At 32.8% G+C, this 24,493-nt stretch overlaps 1 protein-coding gene across 12 annotated transcripts in view; it reads left to right on the top strand.

Moving 5' to 3' along the window:
• Positions 1 to 24,493, top strand: part of pnut (septin 7-like protein pnut) — a 50,094-nt gene that overhangs the window by 17,478 nt on the left and 8,123 nt on the right. For 8 of the 12 annotated variants that reach the window (XM_065350914.1, XM_065350912.1, XM_065350910.1 and 5 more), the window contains 2 exons: positions 20,715 to 20,940; positions 22,543 to 22,716. In XM_065350914.1, coding sequence (XP_065206986.1) covers positions 22,563 to 22,716 — 154 coding nt within the window. In that variant the 5' untranslated portion in view covers positions 20,715 to 20,940; positions 22,543 to 22,562. Of the gene's footprint in view, positions 1 to 4,072; positions 4,211 to 6,958; positions 6,977 to 9,745; positions 10,036 to 20,367; positions 20,512 to 20,714; positions 20,941 to 22,542; positions 22,717 to 24,493 lie in introns of those variants that run through there. The other 4 variants (XM_065350909.1, XM_065350913.1, XM_065350911.1 and 1 more) reach the window with 4 other exon arrangements.

The raw sequence follows: 24,493 nt of genomic DNA, 5'->3' as shown, positions 1-24,493 counted from the left end.
TTTCAGGGAAAAACTTCAAAAATGAAAAAATTGTCAAAATAGACCTCTTTACAAGATATCTAACAGGTAGTGAAAGTAGTGATTTTAAAAATGAGTAGTGAAAGGGGAAAGAAAGGTCATTTTTTGACGAAGTTGACAACTGTTTATAATTTTGATTGAAATCAAAAAATACTTTGCATACAAATTTTCTTCCAATTTCAATTTTTTTGAAAATTTTCCAGTGAAAAATTTGAGTTTGTTAATTTTTTGTGTGGGGTAAGGGGGAGGGGTCGAATAGAGAGCTTTCTGAAAATTTGGTTGAAAAAAATTAGTGGAAGAAATAGTGAAAAAGTAGTGATTTTTTCAACCAAAAAAAAAATCCGTTCTTCTTTATGGAAATTGGAATGAAAATTCGAAAAAGTTGCGAGGGAACGTCTATAACGACTGTGAAAAATTTTTTGAGTTTCCAACTCTATTTTTCTTCCCCTCCCTTCGCTGGTTCGAAATTTTAAAATTAAAAATGAATATTGTATAAAATGAATTTTTTGTTGATAATTTGATCGTATTGAATCCATCTGTGAGTGAAAAAATGGTTCAAGTGCCTACAGTTTTTTCAATTCTTGAAAATTGTTTCATTTTCATGCAAGCAGTGTGATCTTTAATCAAAAAAATGTTACCTAATTGAGCTCAATTGGATTTTTTTTCCCTGAATATTCTGAAATTTTGAATTCTGATGGAGAAATAGATACTTTGAGTCGGAGGCATAAAAATTTTCACGATCTTTTCTCATTGCCATGTCACAGTTTTCCGAGTAAAGTCAAATAGACCCATTTTCTGTAATTGAATCGGTGGGAACGGAAAGGTAACAACTAACAAGTCACATTTTTGGAAAAAAAAATTTTCACGGATATAGGGGTTTCAAAGTACGGCGGATCGACTGATGATGTCAGATTTCCGCAAAACTGCCGGGAAAGTGGTATTTGGGGGCAGAAAAAGGGCGGATCCGCATTTATGACTTTTTTGTAAAATTTTTTTGATTCCTTGAAAAATAACTAACATTTTTGAGAAGTCCATTTTTTGAAATTCAAGTTAATCTCTGAACTGAAAAATGATGAAAAAATTAACAACTTCGGCAAAAAGTCTTAGAACTTGAGGGGTTTTTGGTCAATTTAAACGAGATAGCAGTCTAAATGATGTACTTAGATGTAGAATCAAGCCCCATTCGTGCCCGAGCAATTTCAAAAGAAATTTTGTCGATTGGGTGCAGAAAGGGTCCAAGTCCCATTTGTTTAGGCAGCAACAGAGCCGGCGCACGTGAATATTTTTTTTTCTAAACAGAGCTAAAAATTGTGTCTTGGGGTCCTCTTTCAATGACCTTAAGCATGTTTACCAAAAATTTTTGATTTTCAAATAAATCAGTTTTTTGTTATTCCTGAAAAGTGCGAAAATGGACTTAGCCCCTTTCCGTTCCCACCGATTCAATTGTAGTTTCTCGTAAATTCGAAAAACCCTGCAAGTAATGAAAAAGTCATATATTCTGCTCTTAAAGTTCGCATTTATCTGTGAAAAATTATCTAAAATCAATTTTTTCCAATTAAGTATGTATTTTTCTTTGAAAGTAGGTACATACATTTTTGATTGCAGAAAATGAAGAGTGGGTTGTCGAGCAATTTCTGTCAAAATTTGAGTAAAATATGTTTAGAGCAGATCCTTTGAATAAAATGTTTAATTTCTAAAATAAATTAAACACGTTTTTTTAGCTATAATATTTCGTTTTAAAACTTACTTTATTTTAAAATTTTTGCTCGAATTATCTATACCTATTTGTCCATATTTTATGCAAATTTAAGGCGTTCTCTGTGATCTTGAAAGCACATCAAGGGGAGAAGAATTTTGGAACCCCCTCCCCGAATTCATTTGGCAGTAGGATGTGGCTCTGCAAAACACCGTGCTGTTGCAAAAAATTTGAAATAGCTCAACATTTTTTCAACCATTTCAAAGAAAAAGTAATTTCTGTTTTGAATTGAAAAACGGGTGAAATTTTTTTTTCCTTACCTACACGGATTACACTTTTTCTCTCAGTTGATGTGAAGATCAAGTTCAGGGTGTCAATGGTGTCATAACAGTTCTGCGTATCCTGTTTTCACTGCTTTTGCCTTGCTTTTTACTCATGAGTTCTGCTATAAGCTTACTGTTTTTATCCTGCTTTCTCAGCAGAATTGCCCTAAAAACTCCTGCTTTCTTATCAATATTGCAAAAAATGATTTTTTTGTGTGAAAACTACAAAAAATTCTCACTTTTTTCCATTTTTTTAAATTATAGCCTATTTTAAAGTTTTTCATCAAATTTCTTCTTTCAGAATTTTATTTTTTTCTCATTTTTCTTATTCTCTTCGGGAATAGATGAATTTTTGGACCTCGCATCACTCTTTCCTCATTTGAGATATTTGATAAATTTCCTGCTCAAAACTCTATGATTATCTCTATCTTTCGAGATTTTTACTTTTCTGGTTTTCTAAAAGGATAATTTTGACGTGAAAATATTTCATTTTGGGTAAACTTTGACTTTTACGTCCTGCCCTCTTCCCCTTCCCTCCCCAAAAATGAACCATTTAAAAACATTTCTGCCAAAAATCACTTTGTTAACCAGATTTGCATGTTGCTCTGTTTGTCAGACTCCTTGAAGTAATTCACCTGATCGTACAATCCATTTTTTTTGGATCCCCTGTAGACTTACTCGTACATATTTTCCAGAAATGCAACTACATTACGTCGTCGTTAGATTATTCATCATCGTGAATTACAAGAAGTGTTTCCTTTGCTCATGTGGTATGGTGTGGTGTGATGTAGTATGCCATGGAACGATCATCTTCATTATCACATATATGTATGCGGAAATGCACATTTCTCGACGTAACTGTAAAGTGTACAATTCTACATGCTACACGTAATGTAGATTAGATATGCGTTTGTCGTTTAGTTTACGTATTCCAACGATTGTGAGTCTGGAAAAAATGCAATGTATTAATTATTTTGCTCGTCGTTGTGTAACCTTGTTGATATCATTTGAGGCTGTAGGTATAGTGCATAGTACTCGTATTGTGTGAGATAATCCTCGGCGTTGATTTTATTAATAGGTATATCGACATGTACGAGACCGAGTACGTTGTATTGTTTTTCAATACGTAGGCGAAGGCGAGTTAAATGGTCGATTATTGTAACTTCATTCCGAATGATTGAGCATAACATGGCAATATACACATACCTTCTGTTGCAGGTGTCAAACGGTGGTTTGTTTTTAAGCACGAGAGGAGAGAGAATGATTAGGTACACCGGGAATATTCATAATTGATGTTCGTATTGTTCACTTGTATGGTCTCTTGTATGCAGGTACCCTTTCTTCCTATGTTTATACTCCATGAAATGAGCCACACAGCCGCAATAATGAAATTAGTATACTCCACTCTATGGGTGACTATAAAAATTAAAACCTGTAGCTATGGTAAAAAATTTACCAAATTTTCTTATCCTTGGCTGGATATTTTGTGAGCTAGGGTCACGATGCGTATCTCGATGTTTGTCACGTTTGACAAAAGCATCTTGTACAGCATCTTCATTCTATCCGTACAGATTATAAGGTCAATACAATAGAGGTTTGTTACGCTTTATTGTATTTAGTATCTGTATATACTAAAGTCAGCGATGTCGATGCGTGTTTTTTTTTTCAATATGGTCGCCGTGTGAGTTAATTGCGTGTGATAATGAGAAAAAAAATGATAACTCGAAGTGTTTGCAAACGTCGCGTCGTCAGTCTGGTTTGCTGGAGGGATTGAATTCCATATGCTAGGACACTATAGGCTAGAGGTATGCTACAATGTCTTCTTTTTTCAACCAATTTTGTCTACGTTGATGAAAAAATCTCAGGTGTTTGCATTATTCGTATCGTAAGCGATGGCAGAGGGTGTAACTTTGTTTATTTTTTTGAAGAATTGACATTTTTGCTCTTGTTTTTTTTTACAGGTATTAAATACCTGAGTCGATATAGAGCGATGTAATTATTCTATAGTTGTTCATTAACAGAGTAATAACGTGTAGTAGGTGCTCGAGTTGAATTATCGATCGATCGCATTGTGTCACATTGTTGAGAATAATCGATTATTTTGATTCGAATACATATTTTTCGAATGCTTTTTTTATTAAAATCTTTCATCGTTCGTATTGTTCAAGTCATAGTATGTATTTTTAAACTGTTTTTTTTTTTGCCATATTGTTCCTTCAAGTGTACATATATCAATGTTAAGAGTTGTTTGAAAGCTTGAAATAGTTTTGAATTAATGAAGAAAATTGCACGACTATGTACAGTGCACCGTGTTATTGTGTTGGTGTTTGGTATTACGAAGAAAGAAAAAAAAAGCTAATGGTAAATAGGCAGCAATTGACCTTTTAATACGTTGGTTAGTTTGTTTTTGTTTTTGTTTTTTTTTCCTGGCTCATTCTTTGTTGGCTAAAAGTACAAGAATTAACTTCAAAGATGACCTTAATTACCGAAAGTATAAGCATACGCCGGAAAGAGTTACCGATTGAGAAATTACACTATATACGTACGATATCCGATTCTCGAATTAACCTACTTCGTAGTCTGTTAATCAGTAGCGATGAAAAAAACGTATTATTAATTGGAATATTAGGTCGGAAACGATGAATATTTTATGTTTTCGTCTCGAGAAAATGAAAGTATAATTAAGATCCAACACCTGGAATTGGATATGAAATATTGATCTAATTGGGAAATTTACCCGAATAATTGGACGAGAATTTTCTCTTTTATTCGAAGGTGGAGTTGGCCACCTGTAGGTATAGGTGTGGAATATGAGAAATTCGAGTGTTTGTGAGGTATTCGTTTGGGTGATGAAGAGTAGATTAGTTGGAAGAGACTGAAATACGTGATGAACTGAATTTTGAACTGATTTCTGCAAATACGATCTGGATAGAATAATTGTGATGCCCTTTTAGTGTGTATTTTAGATCTGAAAATATCCAAAAAAATGTATGATCCTTGTCAAGATTATGCTGGAAATGTACTAAATTCAAGTAAAATTTGAGAGAGATAGCATGAAACTTTTTATATAGTTGGTGCTCAAATAAACAGATTTTAATGAATCCCAACAGATAATGGACTCATTTATTGTCAATTTCAGTCCTCATTTTGAAACAATGTGAGGGGTAAGAGAGGCATCGAGAGGTTAGATCCAAAAAATTGGTAAATATTCAAACCCAGCAACCTCCAATTGGTGAATTTGTTTTAAAAGGGAGGAGGATCGGAAGGATCAGAAGGTGGGTGTTCCGTTGAAAAAATGTACCAAAATTCACATTGAACGTTTTTTGGATTTGGAACACAATTGATGGCTTTTGTGTCCCTCAAAAGAGTCGAAATCCTGTTTTAAAAATAAAAGTTCTTCCAAAGAGAATAAAAAAGTGTCTGTATTGTATTTTTTCAAAATTTTTATATTGTTCTTTCAATTTTTGTAGGTTTTCTTCAAAAATTGAGATTTCATCCTGGAAATTCAAATTTCGAGCTTTTCAAATTTAATACCAATTTCGAATTTTTTAAAATTTATTCTTTCGAACCTCGCCGACAGATTTGGTCCAAATTCGGTCAGTCTTGAGTTATGAGCCTTCGGTGCTCGGCAGTTTCTCAAGAAATTGTAAATGTATATAAGAGAAAATTATTCCTCCTCCCCCCCAAAAAAAAAGAAATATTATTTTGAAAAGAGGAATTTCATAAAATTATACAATTATTTTTCTAGTAGGCCGTTCTGAAAATTTCTGGGTGATTTTGAGGCATGAAATGCACAATTATTGAGCTAATAGAAAAAAAATGTGAATTTAATTTCACTAACCCTTTCTCCTATCGGAATTTTTTTTAATTTTCAACTCCATTTTTCGAATAAACATCTTGAGATTGCTGTAGAAAAAAATTTAAAAATTGAGAAATCTGTTCTTTCGCAAATCACACCGAATTGAAATTGTAAAATTGGTGAAAATTCATCGATTAAAATGATTTATTTTATTATCTCATCGAGAATTTATGGCTTAGAGTGTTTATTTATAAACCCCCTTATCTTTAGAACTCAGGAATTTTATTCATAAGTGGATAATAAATAAAATGTTGAAAAACTACATACAAAAAATCAATACGTAATTGCATCAGTTGTTAGTATTTGTGATCTAAAAAGCAGCAGCCAAGTAGCTCTATTTTCAAGTACATACGTATGTGCTCGTTGAATTGGAAAAATTGATAAAATTAGGGTCTCTGTTTGAATTTATTATATTTTTAAGAAAAAACATGGCTAGTTTCATCATTAATTGTGTTAAGTACTTGGAATGTATATGGATGTAATTTTCACAGAATTTTGATAAAATTTAAATTGACGTGTATGTTTCTCATTATTCACTTCATTATCAATTTATATTTCTGCTCATCTACGTATTTTACTTTTTCCACCTACGTATGGGCATCGTGTGCATTTTCACGTGCAATTTTTAATAATAATTCATCGTACGTTTAAATTTTCCCGGGAAAAGTTACGCTATATCTTCCATCTTCCTATGATGATGATTTAATTTCCCGAAAGTTATTTATAAAATTATAGATGTGCGATTTTTTCCCCTTCATAATAATTATATGTAAATGTATATCTATGAATTTCACCCTCCTCTCATTCGCTTTCAGAAAAATGAGTCAAATTCCCTTCCTTCTCAAATCAAGTCCTCCTCTTGTAACGTCATAATTATTATGTTTTTTCATCAAACGATTTGTCAGTCATTCGAGAATGATATTGATTGTAAATTAATTTTTAAAAACGCGTTGAAGAATATTGATTTGAGAAGATAAAAAGTAATTATGAAAATTAGTAACTCGATTCGCGACACCGTATAAAGCTACTGCACAGTGCACAGAAGCTTCATCTCGTTTGAATAATATTGACTTGTTTATGGTATGTATCAATCAAAACACATCGATGTTTATGCATTTAATCGGTTAAATTAATCATAACTTCGCGAGTTGTTTGTGCCAATTACGTCGTCGCGATGCTTCAGAATGTCATATCCAGCTATAATTTGCTGCGCTTTATAATTCGCTGTAACAGACTCGAGGCGAGATGATGGAGTTGCGGTTTTTTTTTCTCTCTTTTTAAGAGCGTGCTAGAGATACTTAGTAGGATGATGAAGTATATGAACCATGAGGTACCTAGTATAAGTGCACGTGTTCGTTTTTCAATGACATTTACCGCCCGGTGTAAATATTATTCGTAAAAGTGGAAGGATGGGTACCTCAGCTACCTATTTACCTCTTTTTGCAATATTCCTACATAGTAAATGTGAAAATAGGGTGTCTGAAAAGAGAATGTTCAATGGTGCGTTGTCCAAATGCATTATGCAATATTCGATGTGAAATTTTGATTTGACGGATTACCTCGAATTATTTAACGTTTTAGACATCCCTCTTCTCCCCCTCATCCTCCCCCTCCTTCAAACCTATTCCTGATGTAAATTTACTCAATTACTAATTGAGACAAGACAAATGTTGGTAGGGTTAATGACCTTCATTTATTTCTAAAATCCTGGGTTATTCCCTCATTGATTTCCAGGATACCTCATACATCTAAAAATTTCAAAAATTTACTAATAAAATATGATTTGAGGTAGAAAAAATATGTATTATGACTTAATATGAGATAGCTGGTTTAAAAAATTAGAAGTTACAGTATCAAAATAGTACAATTTTACTGAAAGCACCTATAAAGTTTTTTTTTTGAGAATGATGTCAATTTTACAATACTGTACATGAAAAAATATTATTAAAGAAAGCATGACGAAATGATAATAAATAAAAAAGTTATGGATTTGGTCCTGAAACATTTTTTAGGTGCCTGTTTGAAATTTGTAATTTATTAAAATTATTTTGGAAAAAAAATGAAAGAAAATGTGTTTAACATTTCTAGAATTTTTGAGCTGTGAAAATTATTGAAATTGCTTTATTTTTTGTCGTGTTGGTAATTTTTTTTCACTTTCAATAATTTTAGCACAAATTTATACTCGATTTTCAGTCATTTTTCACAGTAGTTGACTCTGTTATTATTTTTGTAACTTTGAAGTTTTGAACAATTTTATCCGGAGTTGTTTTTTTTTCAAAATTTCAGTCATTTTTTAAAAAAATTTTTTTAATCCAATTGAAACAGATTTAATTAATTTTCCTCGATTTTTGAACTACATATTCTTATGGTACTTTATTGAGTTTCAAATTACATTTTTTAGGTTTTGAATTGCTTTAGACATTTTTTTAAAACTTCAGCAATTCTGTATTTTTTTCCTCATGTTTATGTAATTTTTTTAAAATTTTTCAATTGTTTTTTTTTTGTTTTTTAACGATTTTTGAATTTTTTAACAATTTTTGTGCATGACTTTCGCTCAATTATGATAATTTTGGAGCTATTTCTATGCATCTTTCCAATGTTTCTGTGATTTTTTTTCAAAATTTTGATTTTTTCCTGTATTTTTTTTTCTAATTTTCAACTTTTCTGAAACTAATTTATTGGGTTCACTCGATTATTCAGCACTTTTTGTAATTTCAGTCTCTTTGTAACGATATGTTTCGGGTTTCAAATTTCTTTCGATCTCTCTTCATGTTTTTATCAAAATTTTACCGAATTTCAATAATTTTTCGTCTTTTGTTATTCATTTTCAACTACCTATTTCAGATCTAATTGAATTTATCTCACTCAATTTTTGAGAAAAATGTGTCCCTTTGTTATGAATAATTGCAATTATATATTTTTTTTGAAGTATGCGCAAATTTATTCATACTTTTTTCCCATGTTTTCATCAACTTTTTTCAATGTTTTAATAACTTTTCGCAATTTAAAATTTTTCAACTCATTTAATGAAGTGATGATTTTTAAATAATTTTTGCATTTTGCACATTTTGACTCAATTACTTCGAAAATATTTTACAAGTTTTGAGTGACTTTCGGTTTTTTTTCTTCTAATAATTTGTTCACTTCAAACAATTCCCTTTGATGAAAAAAGGTAAATCGGACAGCCAAAAGCATATCTACGTATGATTGAAAGCTTTACCCATTTATGAGAAAAAATTGTTTAATTTTTTAAACTGTCTCTAACTCTGAAACATGTAGATATACGTATTAACATGAAAACTTTTTTTCGCATTTACTCGTCTGATAAAAAGCTCATCGTAATTATTTTTGAATGACTTTTAATCGAATATCAATAGCATTTTCAACACAAATGCTGTACTAGCCAAATTCGCGTTGAAATCGAGTTTCTTTTTCAACACGTCGAAAAAAGCGACAAGGCAGAAAATAGGATTCGTAGCTTGAAGTTTTTCCTGGTGGAGTATTTTCCAGTAATTGAATTTTACTGTATCGGATGTAACGTGATTTAGATTAGGGAAATTTAATTTCCATTTCATCGTAAAAGTATAAATACAACTACATTTGGTTGAAATCTCTTTACAGTTTACATACATTTTAGTAATCGCTTTTATCGCAAACGTACGAAGAGAGGTATTATGCAGTTCTTGGACCTACGTCAGGTATACAATTAACAAAAGCTCTGGTATCGGTTACGTTATATAGAAACCTGTAGGATCGTGAAATGTGGATTCTTCGAATCATATGTGAGTATATGCGACTTTGCAGATTGAGTTTGGGCAGTATTACGAATGATTTTTCAGTTCTAATACATACGTGTAAGTGTACTCGACATACGTGACAATGGATGTGATCGGTATTTTAATTAGATTCATTAAATTGTATTTAATTTATCGTGTGGTAAAATCGCGTACTTTTAAAAAAATGGTGTATGCGATGATCAAAGTGATGGCGTACGTTATAATGTTCCTTATGTAAAAAAAAATATATCCATATCACTGCAATCTACTCGTAGTTATCGCGGGTGGAATAAAAGAACAGTTTTAATTTTTAAGGTATCGTTTGGTGATAAAATGGCGAAGATGATGTTTCGATGTTTTAAGGTAAGATAGTGTAGCTTTTAATGGTTCGATCGGTAGCGAAAAATTGTCATGATTATGGCTTTATTAAGCGTAATGAATTTTCTCTCTCGACGAATTAATCGTTTAAAAATGCGCGAATTAATCGGGAAGACGAATCGCGGAAGGAGAAAAAGGTCGACGGGCGCTAGTATTGTGTTTTAAAGCGTTGATTATTACGTTTTAATAACGTCGTCGTGCAACTTTTTCGCGATTAATTTAACCGATGAAGAAACTTATTAGCGGAGCCGGTCGACTCGAACTGGTTGGCACTTGGATCTCCAAGATGTAATCGCGAGATTTTTGTCAATGATAGTACTCGACGCTTATTTTAAACGAATGACTCGACGAAATTACCGCGTCAGGGTAATGATCATTTGTCAGAGAGAATATAGGTTCAGATTGTACTTACATATAAAGTACAGTTGCACTCTTTTCGGTGATGAGGCCAGCCGTTGTCTAAATTTAGAGGTAAAAAAAAAGCTCTTGATTGTAATTAAGATGCATCGTCGTCTTCTCTGCTGCTGCGGAGAAATGAGCAGACGAATTGTGGACCTGAACTTGTAACGGGTTTCTATCGGCGAGTTTTTTTTCTTCTTTGACTTTCTCTATCGAATTTTTTTGTTTCATTTTTTACTACTGTACTGTACTGTCGAATGCACCTATGAAATGGTTGGATTTTTTTTAGCGTGCGTGTAGAACTCGATGATTTGTTGCTAACCTAACGTAATAATAACGCGAATAGATGAGTCATGCGGTGGGATTACGAATCTGAGACTTCGAGGAACCTTCCTGTTTGGAAGAAAAAAAGTTCGATTTTTTTGCACGTATTTGCGGTAGCAGATGAAGTGGTTGGTGGTGTGGACTTGTAGTCGAAAAGGGTGGCAATTCATGCTCCCAAGTCCCAAGTATCGATTTTAGATTACCGAAAAAGCGGCAGCTTAGTCAGATATGTAGCGAATATTCGTGTTTTGATAACTTTTACGTGGTGTAGGTATGTAGTATAGGGTGCTTCGAAGGTTTCAGTTGGTTTGCGTTAGTGGTTCTTTGATTGATTGAAGAGCTCATAATATTGAGGTGATCTTAGTGGTTGGATTTATCGTGAAGATTACTGATAATTTTTGATGCTGACATGTTTTATAAGCAGGGTATTTCTTTTGGGTACTTTTTGTAAATATTTTCTTGTTGGTCGAGGTCAGAGCTCAGATTTATGCTATTAACTCTCTGATTTATTTTTTTCACCTTTGCAATGTCTTCAATTTTTGAACAAAAAATTGAAAAATTTGAAATCCTGGAAATTTTTTGAAGTAGATGCGTACCTATGAACTTTATTTTACCTCAGGATGATTTTTTTTTTTTGAATAATTAATATTACAGGTGATACAAAAAATGTCGAAAAGTTGAAAATGAGTGGTTTGAACTTTTTTTTCAATTTTTCATAACTAAGTAATCGCAAAAAAAACTTGGAAAATTAGAAAAAAATGATTCATGTTTTCTGGTATGTACGTACGTATATGAAGAAAAAAGGAAGAAAAAATCCACGAAAATTGAAAACATTGGGAAAAATTCTGAAAAATTGAAAAAAAAATTGTTCCACCTTAGTTTTTTCAAAGTTTTCAGGTCACATGGCATGAACTACCTACATAATATATAAAGTGTCTGGTTTCAGTTGAAAAGTTCTCAATGGCATTCCTCCCTTTCCATTCCATAGATTTTTTTCTAGAAATATGTACCTACATAAAAAAATAGAAACAAAATCTTTCCAAAAAAAAGACTTTCATTTTGCTGATATTTCAACAGAAATTAACTCAAAATTCCAACCGACTCCCCCCCCGGCCAAAAATGAAAATGAAGAACAATATCACATTTCTCCAGAACATGATTTTGCCCCCATTTTCATTAAATAATTGCATAATAATATATAGTACAATTAGTACATATTTTCAAAAAATTACCTCAAATTCTCCCCTTTTCAAAATCTTGTTTTGCTTCTCCCTTCCCCCCTTCCTGAAAAAATCTTAAAAATTCTACTTCTCGAACTTAAACCCCGAGGTGCATGATTCTTCCCAAACAATTTTGATAATTGGAAGCAAAACTGAGTTCTCAAATGGGAAGAATTCGACATTAAAAAAAAGATGTTGTTATGGTTTAAAAGTAGGGAAATTTCAACTACACAGGTCGACATTTTTCTACTTCTAAGAAGCTGTTATCATTTTAAGGCGTTTAGATTGATAAAAAATGTTGAAAAGTCATACAATTTTCAATCAGTAGAGTCCAGTTGCGTTGTCTTGTAGAGAGCTTACTTTTCGAGAAATGTTCAAGAACTAGGCTTTTTCCTCCTTTAATTTTTGTGCTGAAAAGCTTCGTTTGAAAAGGTGAAGGTTGTACTTATACTTTTGAACAAGTAAAAATAACTCCAAAACTAGTAAAAAAAAAAAAACACTCCAGACATCTGTTTCTGACTCATAAATGTACGTAGTTTGAAACCCTCGTGACCAAAACTTCTGCTGCCCAAATTGATTTAAATTCTTGGCGAATTTTTGAGAATCCTAAATTGACTATTTTTGGCGATTCTTACTCTCATTTCGAAAAATATATTTATTCAGTTTAAATGATGAAATTCAGTCTCAAAACTAATATCTACCCTTTTTCCTTCGTAGTTTACCTTTTTTAGTCATTCTGGAGCCTCCAGCGCGATTTTTAATTTCTCCAGAAAGCGTGGAAAATGATTCGAGTAGCTAAAAAACGAGTTGTACTTGCCTAATTATTCTCGATTAACGAGTTTATCTACATTTGAGTCGATATCCAGGCAGACGGTGTTTTTTTGACGAGCGATGTTTTATTATTCGTATTTTCCACCAATTTATGTAATTTTTGTACGATGAGGGAAGGTTTCTGAAAATTTAGTGAACAGTAAGGAGGTAAATAGGTGGAGAGAATTTCGACAGAATAATATTGCCCTTACTTCGTAATTCGCCTTCGTAAATTCGTAATTGAGTTGTAAACCCTTGTAAACACGTCAATAGGCCACATGTAGTCAGTTCTGTATCTGTATCTATTTCTATCGTGTACGCGAATTCTTCAAAGTTTTCATCCGGGCGATTGTAAAAATCACGTGCATTTTTGCTCGCGTACGTGCCCTAACAATAAACAAGACGGTATTATCGTCTTCTGGCTGTAAAAATCACTAACTGGATTAACGAATAACCTTCGACATTGACAGTACCCACTTTTAGTGCATTTCGAGTTCGACGTATGTAACTGTGCTGTGAAATAACAAATTTACCAAACAAAACTCCTGGTATGAAATTCATACCAACAAAGAAGTCTGTGTGCATTCGTTTTCGTACCCTCATCCAAACAACTCTTACGTGTAATTTTCTAAATTACCATCCAAAAATCCATCGAGCATCGACTTGAAAAAAATTCTCATCGAACGCTATTTGGCAGGAAATCCTTCACTACAGCACGATAACCAGTTCGACTTTAAAGAATTGATTTTCAAAAATCGATCGCTACCTGCAGTCAAGTTGAATAATTTTCAACACTGTGTCGATCATTGATCGAATCCTATGCAAAGATGATGTTTTGTTTACATATTCGTCGACTTTCTTGGTATGACGTCGCTAGCACGCGCTCCTCAACTGGTTTAACCGCTTCTTTTTCTTTTTCTTTTTCATTTTCTGTCTTTTTCATATTTTCTCACCGGCGGATATCCGGTAACGCGTGCGTACTGCGTATGTTCGCCAGACGTACTCGAATGTGCAATTTTCAGCTTCCTTCGGTGATGTTTTTAATAAAAATTATTCGCGTGGAACGAAAATACGTTTTTTTCCATTAACGTCTTTTTTTTTCACCGTCTTATTCTCTCTTTTTTTTACGAACGTAGTGGACTGGACGCGTGCGTTCAATTTCATACGTATTTGAGCGCGGAAGGGAAAAAAATCATTTTAAATAATGATAAGGTATTTTTTTTTCTTCACCTACTTTTCTTTTGATTGTTTTGATAATAAATACTCGCGATTTATGACGTCGATTCAAAAATACAGCTCGTATTATAATGAGACAGAATAAAAATACGTATTACTTCGTATGTAATATGTATGTGCTTTTTACTTGTATGTAGTATGTACTATGTACATTAGCAAGAGCATATGGAGGACATATTATGTACGACGAGTCGATGACGATGAAAAATAACCGACAGATGAGTAATATACGACGAGTACACCGAAGGCTTATCGCATTTTTCATATCAGTTCTGGCTATTTGATAAGATAAATTGATCGTGTTTTTTGACGAGATGACCATTTCGACAAAGTTGAAAAATTTACCATTTCTAATTGTGAGTCCTCACTCTATGCTCAGTCGAATGTAAAGATTGAGAATTGAGATACAACCGAGTATCGCTGACTGGCGAGAGTAAACGTCAGCTGAACATGTTGCCTATATGGTGAATTGAAGGGAGGGGTGACATTGGAAAAAATTGGCCAGGAAAACTCCTTAAAACCTCGAGTGCATTAAGACTTCCTTTCAATTTTAGAATTCTTCGAAAGCTGTATGATTGGTTCCTTCTTTTTTGTGCGGTCATCATGATTAACGTTTTTTCAAGAATCATATCTGATGGGAAAAAGTTTTATTTTTGGCTTCATTTTATTTCAATTTTTTTCCTACTGAAAAAACGCTTCAATTTTTTTTGTTTCTTAAATCATTTGTTGCTATTTTTTTGGTCGTTTCTGTCATATTTTTGTTATTCATTTTATCAAGTATCAAGAAAATGAACTATTTTCCGCTTGGTACATACCTGATGAAACTTTGAATATGGAGAGGTACCTACCTATTTATTTAATAAAATTGTATGTTACAATTTTTCGGAATCATTCAGTTTTCCAAGTTTGGTAACTTTTTATAAAAACATTTTCAAAAACTTCAAACCTTCACTTCAACTTTTTGACATAAATGTAAATTTTTTATTTAAATTATTTTATTTTTTTTTGCAAAATGAAAACCATATCAATTTACGATACTCAAAAATTGGGGGTTTCTCAAGAGAAGGAATGAGTAAATTATCAGTGATTTTTAATGATTTACTTGTTGGTAAATTCTGATAAATTTATGTTTTTTTTTTTTTTTTTTTTTCGCATGCTAAGTACATTACTAGTAACTAAAGCACAGATGATTTTTGGCAAATTATTACTAGTCAATTTTGGAAATTATTAGTAATTTTTAGTTAAGTTTGTGATAAAGTACTGGTCATTTTTCTTAAGTAGGTGAATTACTGGTAATTTTTAAAAATTAAATTTCTAGTAGCTAACTTTGAGTAAATTTTACTGTTACTTAATGTTTGGTAAATTACTAGTAATTTTTTTGAGAATCTCTGCTAATTTTTTGGTAAACCATTAGCATTAGTAATTTTTTGGAGAATTAAAATGCAGAAATTATTTTTTCAAAACTTGATAAACCTCTTGAAGAACTTGCAATCTTGCATCATGCTCATGCAGACCTATTTCAGTTCTGCCAACCATTTCCAAGCTATTTGAAGAAAACTTGTAAGTTTTTGGTAAATTACCTGTAATTTTCATTTTTTTTGGTAAATTACTGGTAATTTTTTTTGTAAATCACTGGTAGTTTTTTGGTAAATTACTGGTAATTTTTTGGTAATTTTTTGGTAAATTACTGGTAATTTTTTGGTAAATTACTGGCAATTTTTTTGGTAAATTACTGGCAATTTTTTGGTAAATCACTGGTAGTTTTTTGGTAAATTCCTGGTAATTTTTGGCAAATTACTAGGTAGTATTTTTTATGGTACGTAAATTACTGTTCAAGTTTTGGTAAATTTCTAGTAACTTATGAAAATTAAAAAAAATTCTGCGTCAACCTTTTGAAATTGTCAAAAATGACTTCCTAATATTTTGCCAGTCTTATGAAAATTTTGGAGGAAAAAAATTCTGCTGAAGTGCTGAGTTCCTCTTCCTATCCAGGACATTTCATTATCAAAGCTCAAAGCAAAAAACGTCGTTGATTTCAAAACTTTCTTTGTGGCGGAGACTTTTCCTTTCTCTATCTCACAGCCTTTGAAAATATCAAACGTACTTGAAATGCTACTTTTTCCCCTCAAATTTTGGGACAAATTAGATTTTTTGTTGGAAAGAGGGGGATTAAAAATCAATGTAATGCTCAAACTTGACAGTTGACACCCCCATAATTCAACAAATAATTTACTTTTGACTTATTCTCTGGTAATATGAATTTCTAGTTGAAGTGGTGCACCCCGGTAACCCCTCCCTCCCTCCCTCCCCCCTCTCACTCTCTCTCTCCCTCTCGCCATTCCAAAGGTTTGAAGGTTTCAAAACAGAAATGGGTTTTTGTTTGGCACCCAATTACATAAATTGATTCGAATGTATGTACTTATATCGATAGGAGTAATCTGACCCAGCTTTGATACATACATTGATGCCTCAAAACTAGGAACCTTTAATTTTTTTTAAATTTATTGTAAGTCATTTAGTAATATTCGAGTTTTAATTCAATTAATCGGCATTCGCCCGAGTTATATTAATTGCTAGCAATCGATATGGTACAAGCAAAGTATCTCTGTAATAGTTACAAAGATAGTATCAAAAAAAAGAAGAAGTCGTCTGAAAGAAAAAGGAGAAAACGTACAAACCCTTTTTAAGATACCGCGATACACTCATTTTTCATTTTCTCGTTCAATTATAATGAAAAAATTAGGTCGGAAAAACTCATTGGGGAAAAAAATGAATAAGCACCAATCAACCGTAGCAATATCGAGCTTATAGTTGATGAAGAAATTTTTTCTCAAATTCTGCACGCTCAATTGGTACTACAGGCGCGTTAACGTGTATACTCTAAATAGCTTAATTTACTAGCTGTATGAATATTAGTACCTTTCTTTGCGTATAGTAATACGTACGAGAGAATTAAACAGCGAATAATAAAATAAATGGCTCGTAATGTCCGTAATTATTGCGAAGCGTTGTTTATGACGAATATCAACATTCTTGAAGAGAGGATTAATTTGTTAAGAAAGAAAAGAAAAATGCTCACAGAGGAAGAAAAAAACACCGCCGCACATAAATTACCTTCGCGATGAGAAATGAAATTAATCTTATTAGTCGCGTGCCAATATACACAACATGGGTACATTTCACGTGTACGAGTGGATTTTTTTTTTTTAGTGGATACTTGTTTGGAAAAAATTACATGTACATACGACGTTGAGTTAGAGATATAAATCTGACGTGTAAGTGTTTCCTCGAACACACCTATTACCTTAAGCTTTTTTTTTGGCTGAGAGACCGGAATGGAATATGGACGGATCAATATAAACGGTATTATGGGGGAGTTCGCTTCTAGGGTCTTTTTGGCTGAGTTAGGGATGGTTGTTGTCGTGTTGTAGGGTTGTGAATGTGAAAATGCTAGTGTTTGAAATACGAATTCGGCTCCGTGTTTACCATGTGAGCAGATAACTCGATTCGGTAGACGATGAGACGAGAATTCACTCTATACACAGACACACGATTTTCGTTCGATAATTAAAAATTAATGATAGATTTTTGGGTGGGTTCTATCGAGAATGTATAGTCCTATAGTGGGATATTTATGTGTATTATATCGATTTTTAGTTTCAATAAATCACGCTTATGGGCTCGAACATTTGGTCAAATTTTTATAAAAATATGATCCACGTATTTCAAATCGTCTGTTCCCAAACTGTATGTATACGGAGAAGATGCTCGCTCATTAGCGTAGGAAATTCGATATAGTCCCTATCTGGCCTCGTTTGTGAAGAGAAAAAGGGTACGTTTAGTCTTTTGTTTCATACCCATACCCCCTTTTCTACAAACGAAGTACGAAGCAGAATATAGAATGCTTATAGTTTATAATTAAGGAAGCCAATTTCATATTTCGAGAGGAAAATGTATATCTACCTACAGTATTATTGTATACGATAGCATCTGTGACGAAGTACATATTTCCTTTGTACATGACGTACCTATCTGTACCTCTACCTTGTATGCTCAATGCTCATAGCTATGGTTTATAGAGCTACCTACTCGTACGTTTATAAAATGTACCACTGAGAATAATACGGTGACATTTTTATTTGCGACATTTACCATTCGTATCGTAAGCTATAAAAATTCGTCATCAGGAGGCAGAAAATGTATCAAATAAAAAATAAGGCTGGATGACAGAAGCTAACAACTCGAATACGAACATGGCACTATTAATCTTTGAACTTTCGAGCGTCTACTTTGTGAATTCGTTTATCTCTTCGAGTATCTCGAATAATGATAATTTGTCAGACTAAAATTATGCAGTTTGTTTGCGCTATTTTGCTTGTCTCGGAGAAGGAAGAAGGAGGGAAGGACGAATGCTACAAAATTTTGTGTGAAAGCGGTACCTATACCTATCTTAATTTCATGAGCGAATTGCAATTTTTCGTCAACTTTGAGCATCAATTAGATGAAAATTTCTCATTTCAAAATTTGGAAAATATCATTCGAAATAATATGCACCGCCTTTCCTGTAATCAGAAATTGGATGTTGACTGTCAGTTTTTGAAAACATAATTTTTTTCCCAAATTTTGAAGATAGACATCATTTTCATAATATGTAATGACATTTTTTTCTCCAAAACCAGTTGTATTCAAATTTGAAGTATTGTCACGCATTTATTGGACGCCCTGTAGGTAAGCATTTTTTGGATGAAAAATTGAAATAAATCATCAAGATACGATTGGAGCTCTAAATGACCTGTGGTGCGTTCGAGGAGAAGAGGGATTTGGAATGTCTCAAACCTTTTGGAACATCAATGGGATGGCTTTTCGATCTTCAAAACTAAATATCGTAGAAAAGTGAACTTTATAGAATGATTTCGATCCTAGAATGAATAGAAGGAGGGGGTTTGTGTGCCCCAAAAGTTTTAAAAATGACTAAGATTCGCTTAATTCGAGAATTTTTTTGGCTTGTAAAAAAAAATTAGATGTTTTGATATTCGTGGCGTTAGACACGTGGTGGGAGGAGGGTTGAATGCTCCAAAATATTTAAAAACATTATTTCAGAGATTTTTGCACATTTTGTCTTCTTGTAATCCTGAAATCAAAAATGAATGAAAAACAAAAAAACTGATATGTTGATTTTTAAAATTTTGAGAGAATGTAACCCTCAACTTCTCAGCCCTTTCCAAGTCCTTTCTGTTTCACGATCAGGTTGAATCAGTTCGTCGATTATTCATTTTGAAAAAAAGAAAAATTCGTCCATCCAAACATTGATTTTTTTATAATTGTTTAATTGAATCAATAAATTGGCCAGACGCTTTTTTCAAAAAATGTTTTTTAAAATAAAGTTAAATGCTTTCGAAAGTTGAACCCCATCAATTCTATTGATCAGTCGATGAATCGCTCACTATATTTTTTTATGATTATGCTTGTTGATTTTTTGCAAGTTCTTCGTTTTTTTTCATTTTATTGACTGACTTTGCGAGGAATAAGTGGATTTTTTGAATATATTTAAAATCCAATCACTTGACATGAACCTTCAAAAATGATTTCCCCCTATTTTTGTGAAAATTAGGTCTCTTATTGACATTATTATGATACTTAAAATGTGACCAGAAATGAGGTTTTCCAGAAGAATAACTGACTGTATTCGATTTTTTCGTCAATTTATGCCTTTTTTGGACTATTTTGGAAATTCAAAATCCTATGGAACCCCAATTTTCTGTTTGGACTGTTGATTTTTTTTTGGGAGCTATTCAATGTGGTCGATTTTAAAATAAAATTTGTTCAAGTTGTTAATTGTTGAAAAATAGAGTGGGTTGTGATCTTAAATAATCGACCTTCTTCAAAACCTAATGATTGAAATAATAACACAGTGTATAAATTTCATAATAGATTATTCCAATGCCTTACTTCGATCTTTTTAATAATTTATAAAATTCGATTTTCTTTTCGTATTCGAAAAATTGAAAAATAAAACTCAAGATTTGTTGTGCTACACTGTGGCATGGCAGCCACAATTGTTATAAATTGTAAACTCTCTCGCTCTCGATCGTATGTTGATGAATGAAACGAACGATTATTGTATTCGAATCCAATATCGATTTGCTATTGTTTCTTAAACCTTGGCCTGCAGGACCATAAACATAAATACGAAGAGTTAATTGTAGAAAAATACAGAGGCACGGCTAAAACGAAAGAGTGAGAGAGAGAGAAAGGACGAGCATCGTATTGCAATAATAAAAACGCGCACATTGAGAAAAAATTTGCTCATTTTATAAATTTCTTCAGTTATGTTGACACAGTGTGTTTCGGTTGGATTCGCGTGTGACGTTTGATAAATTCGCGAATACTGAATACGAGTATACTAAATATGCCAGAAATAGTGGTAAATGTTTCGGATGGCGAAGACTTGATCAATGGCCAGGACGAACAGGTGCTTGTTAATTAAATAATTTTTCATGAGATTTTTATCCCCAAAATTTTCATATTATGCAGTTGTGGTCAATTTATAAAAATAAGATGAAATTTAAGAAACATTTTACTCGGTTAAAAATGTCTTTGTATGTTTGATTTGTGAAATTTCAACGTTGTTCAGTTCTTTAAAATGGTGTGTCTTTTGATTTGTTTTGTTCACAGATACAATCCAAAAGGGAATTGTTTTTTAAAAATGAATTGCCATCGTCGACACCTTCATCAACGACCACTCCGGTGACGACAAACTCAAATTCGACGACAACGCCAACCAAGCCGGATATCTTAAATGGAAATGCTTCCATAATTACCAATAACTCGACCTCGCAACCAGCTACCTCAACTCCGAGTATATATAATAAAGAAAATTACGCCAAAAAACCAGAAAGAAGTGAGTATCTGGTCGTGATGACCTGTAAAACTAATTATTTATGTATTTGTAAGTAGGTATAACTGATATGCTCATGTTATTGATATTCAATCTCTAGAGATTATTTTCCTCGAAATTTTTGAATAAAAAGATACAGCTGCTGGAAGGAGGTGGTGAATTTTCAGAAGAATGCGGATTTTGGAAATCACTTCAGGAAAATGAGGAAATGTATTGACCCTATTTAGTGATTCGAATGTATCACTCTGATTGGGTGATTTTTCCCTCCGTCGGTGTGCATAAGCGTGATTGAGGAAGGAAGCAGTGACTCACTATTTGAGCGTTTTGATGCATCGCAATATTGAAATGGCCAACCTTTTTTGGACTTTCTCCATGATCTATTTCACGTCAAAATTGCTCGTACATATGTACTTGAAATTCTGGGATCAAACTGAGCTAAATACGGTTGCTTTTGGATTTTGAATTTGAAATGAAAAATTGTTATTTTTTCACGAAAAAGTTTTCCAAAGAGAAAGATTATTGCTTCAAAAAATTTGAAATTGAAAAATGTACTTACAAACCTTCGAAAATTCATTCTGAGTTGGTCATAAGTTTGGAAATTGAAATAAAAGTTGAAAACAGTTTTTAAAATTTTTTTAGGAGAATCTTATCTAGAAAATACCTATTGTCAACGACAATTTTTCTGTATTTTTCGAAATGAGAGCCTCGTCTTCTCACCTATTAAAAACTGGAGTATGATGGAAAGGAAGGTTTTTTTTCTCTTTTTAGATGCCAATTTTTAGTGAAACTACCAAACTTTAAATTTTTGATTTGACGACATTTTTATTTTTTAATTTTTTAAAAAAATTGTCATGCTTGGTAAAAGTTTGAAAAAATACGAGAACTCCTATTTTTTCTCTAATTTATTCTGGAGCCTTCGCTGAAAGTTGGACTTTTCCTTTTCCTGTCGATTTTTGAATTTTTTTTTTTGAATGGTGATGTGATAGCCGAATTACCTCAACAAGACGAAGATGCTGGGAGAAGTTCAAATTTTCAGGCCAATGTCTACCTTTCTCTCTTGTTCCCTCCCCAAAGAGAGCTCAAGTTTGAAAATTTTGATAATGTTTTGAAAGAAATCAATTTTTAGTGAGGATGATTAAAATATTGACTTGAAAATTTCATATTTTTTCAGGTTGAAGTAACTTGGATTTAAACTCCGTCAAATTTCAAAAAAAAAAAATTGAAAAACTACTTACCTTATTGAATACTTTGTTTTATAATAGAGATTTTTCATCGTCTTCGTGATCATTTCATGTATTGATGTCACGTTCACGTAGCAATTAACTAGAAAGTCGAAGCAAATCAACCCTCTCCTCCCTCCAAAAAAAACTTTCACTTTTTTGTCGGAAAAACATGTTATGAAAAATTGTAGGGGTAGGAAGGATTCTTGCTGATGGTGAGTCATTCGAAATCGAATCCAGTACATACCTATAAATCACTTGGGTCTCAAAAAATAACCTTAAGGTGTCTCATAAAATGATAAGATCTTCTTCTCTCTCTTCGTATAGTTCTATACGTATTTAATTTAAATATCGTTTAAATTACATCGACTTTTTCGTTCTGCAGATGGTCCAGATGTTTTAGACATGAAAGAACGCATCAACAAAGTGGATAAAGAAAAAACAACCGTGCCACGAATTACCAAAGAATTAGATGGTTACGTTGGTTTCGCCAATTTTCCAAATCAAGTTTATAGAAAAGCGATCAAGAAAGGATTCGAGTTCACGCTGATGGTAGTCGGTAAGTGTGCTCTTTTTTTACGCAACTTGTTTTCTATTTTTTTTCTCTCTTTGAACGTTACGAAGTACTACGAGTATGTTTACTTTTTGACAACAGAATATACCACACGCGGCCGCGCGATAAGTTTCAAAAAGTAACGTACGTTTGGTAAATAATGGCTAATTTCACGAGTAAATATAGCTATCGCGAGAAACATTTCAACAATTCGATCTGCTTGCTCAGTATGCCAGAGTCGAGAGGTTCTTATAAGCCAAGCCGAAGAAGTTTTGCGGTAATTATCGAATCGTCGACGATCACGTCTCCCTTATCCCTCTTTGCCCAAGTTGGGTAACCTTGAATTTTACGTTAGGATTCCAGATACTTGGGCTATACAAAACGTTGTAGTAATTAATGGTCGCTTCGCCATATTAATTATACCGGCTCATTCGACGAACTCTGTTAGTAAATTAACGAGCTGGCAAATCGACTAGGTATACGAAATTGTAAAATCGATTTCCATATCCATGTTTTTCGCGTCAAAAGCGGACAGAAATCGTTGATCGTAGCCGAGGGTTGTAATTTCACGTGTTGCTATAGGCCATCGTACTCGTAGAGTTGTAATTTCATAACGGATTGGTCATCGATCGGCAGCTACGACTACTGGACCTAGGTCTTCACTTTCTAATATGTTGTGAATTTTTTCATGTGTCGAAATCGATGCAAAGTGTATGGGGATTCAGGTGGTTTAACGTACGTACTACGTAGAGATAGATAGATAGATACATATTTTATTATGTAGTCGAAACTTTCGTACTAGTAGCTAATTGAATCATTCGACACTGTAAACAGCAAAAAAGTATAGTCTACATGTAGCAATCAAATCTAGTCTCTATAAAAACTGGATATGCTCCAGTGTAGTGAAATTTATTTCAAAATTTGATACGCAGAGAGGTGTTTTGGAATCAGTTCTGGATGGCTTCATCGTTAACGAAGTCCAAAAAGGGTTAAGGATTTAAGGTTGATTGATCATCACTCAGGATTTTGAGGTTTTTTTGGGAGCTTTTACTGCAAAACAACGCCAAGTTCCTTTACAATCATTTTTTTCTCATTTTATTCGTGTTGATTTTTTTTTAGAGGAGGGGAAGGATAAATCAGATGAGGAGGGAATTCCCAAAATTTGCTCAATGGTCTCAGAAAACCATTTTCTCAATTTTTTAAGACGTGTGTGATTTTTTTCTCACCTGTCAAAATGAGAAGTACGTAGATTAGATATCGCAACTGGTAAAAATTTTTTGAACACGACAATGCTAAATTAAAAAAGCATCCAAAAATATTATTTCACCAGCCAAAATTTCAGGTTCTGAAATGCATTTTTAGATTTTTAGTGAATTTTTGGAAATCAAATTTTAGTCCAAAAACAGAAAAAAATCAAAATTCTACCAAATTGACCTAGAAAGCTGAAATATGAAACCTATTTTCGAACCTTCTTCCCACTGGAGTCGATAAGAGTTGGTTTTGTATCGTTTGAAGTAGTTTTGGAGCCTCCAGCAGATTTTTGAAAGTTGAAATTTATCACCAAATTCCAGCCAATGGAATCGGACAGTTAAAATTCACTTTGAACCCTAAATTCAATACCCCGAGTCGATTGAAGCTATTTTCAATCTGTTTTGGAGCCTCCGGCCATATTTCAAAAATTCCAGATTTTTAAAAATTATCATAAAAACTGTCCAAATTGATTTTACCACGTATAAACACAAATTGTTGCTTTTTATGTTTTTAATGACCCACTTGGCCCATT

The sequence above is a fragment of the Planococcus citri genome, chromosome 2 (assembly GCF_950023065.1).
Source record: "Planococcus citri chromosome 2, ihPlaCitr1.1, whole genome shotgun sequence".
NCBI classification, from domain to species: domain Eukaryota; kingdom Metazoa; phylum Arthropoda; class Insecta; order Hemiptera; family Pseudococcidae; genus Planococcus; species Planococcus citri.
Note: the sequence above shows the minus strand (reverse complement) of the source record. Positions and strands in the feature narration are given on the sequence as shown.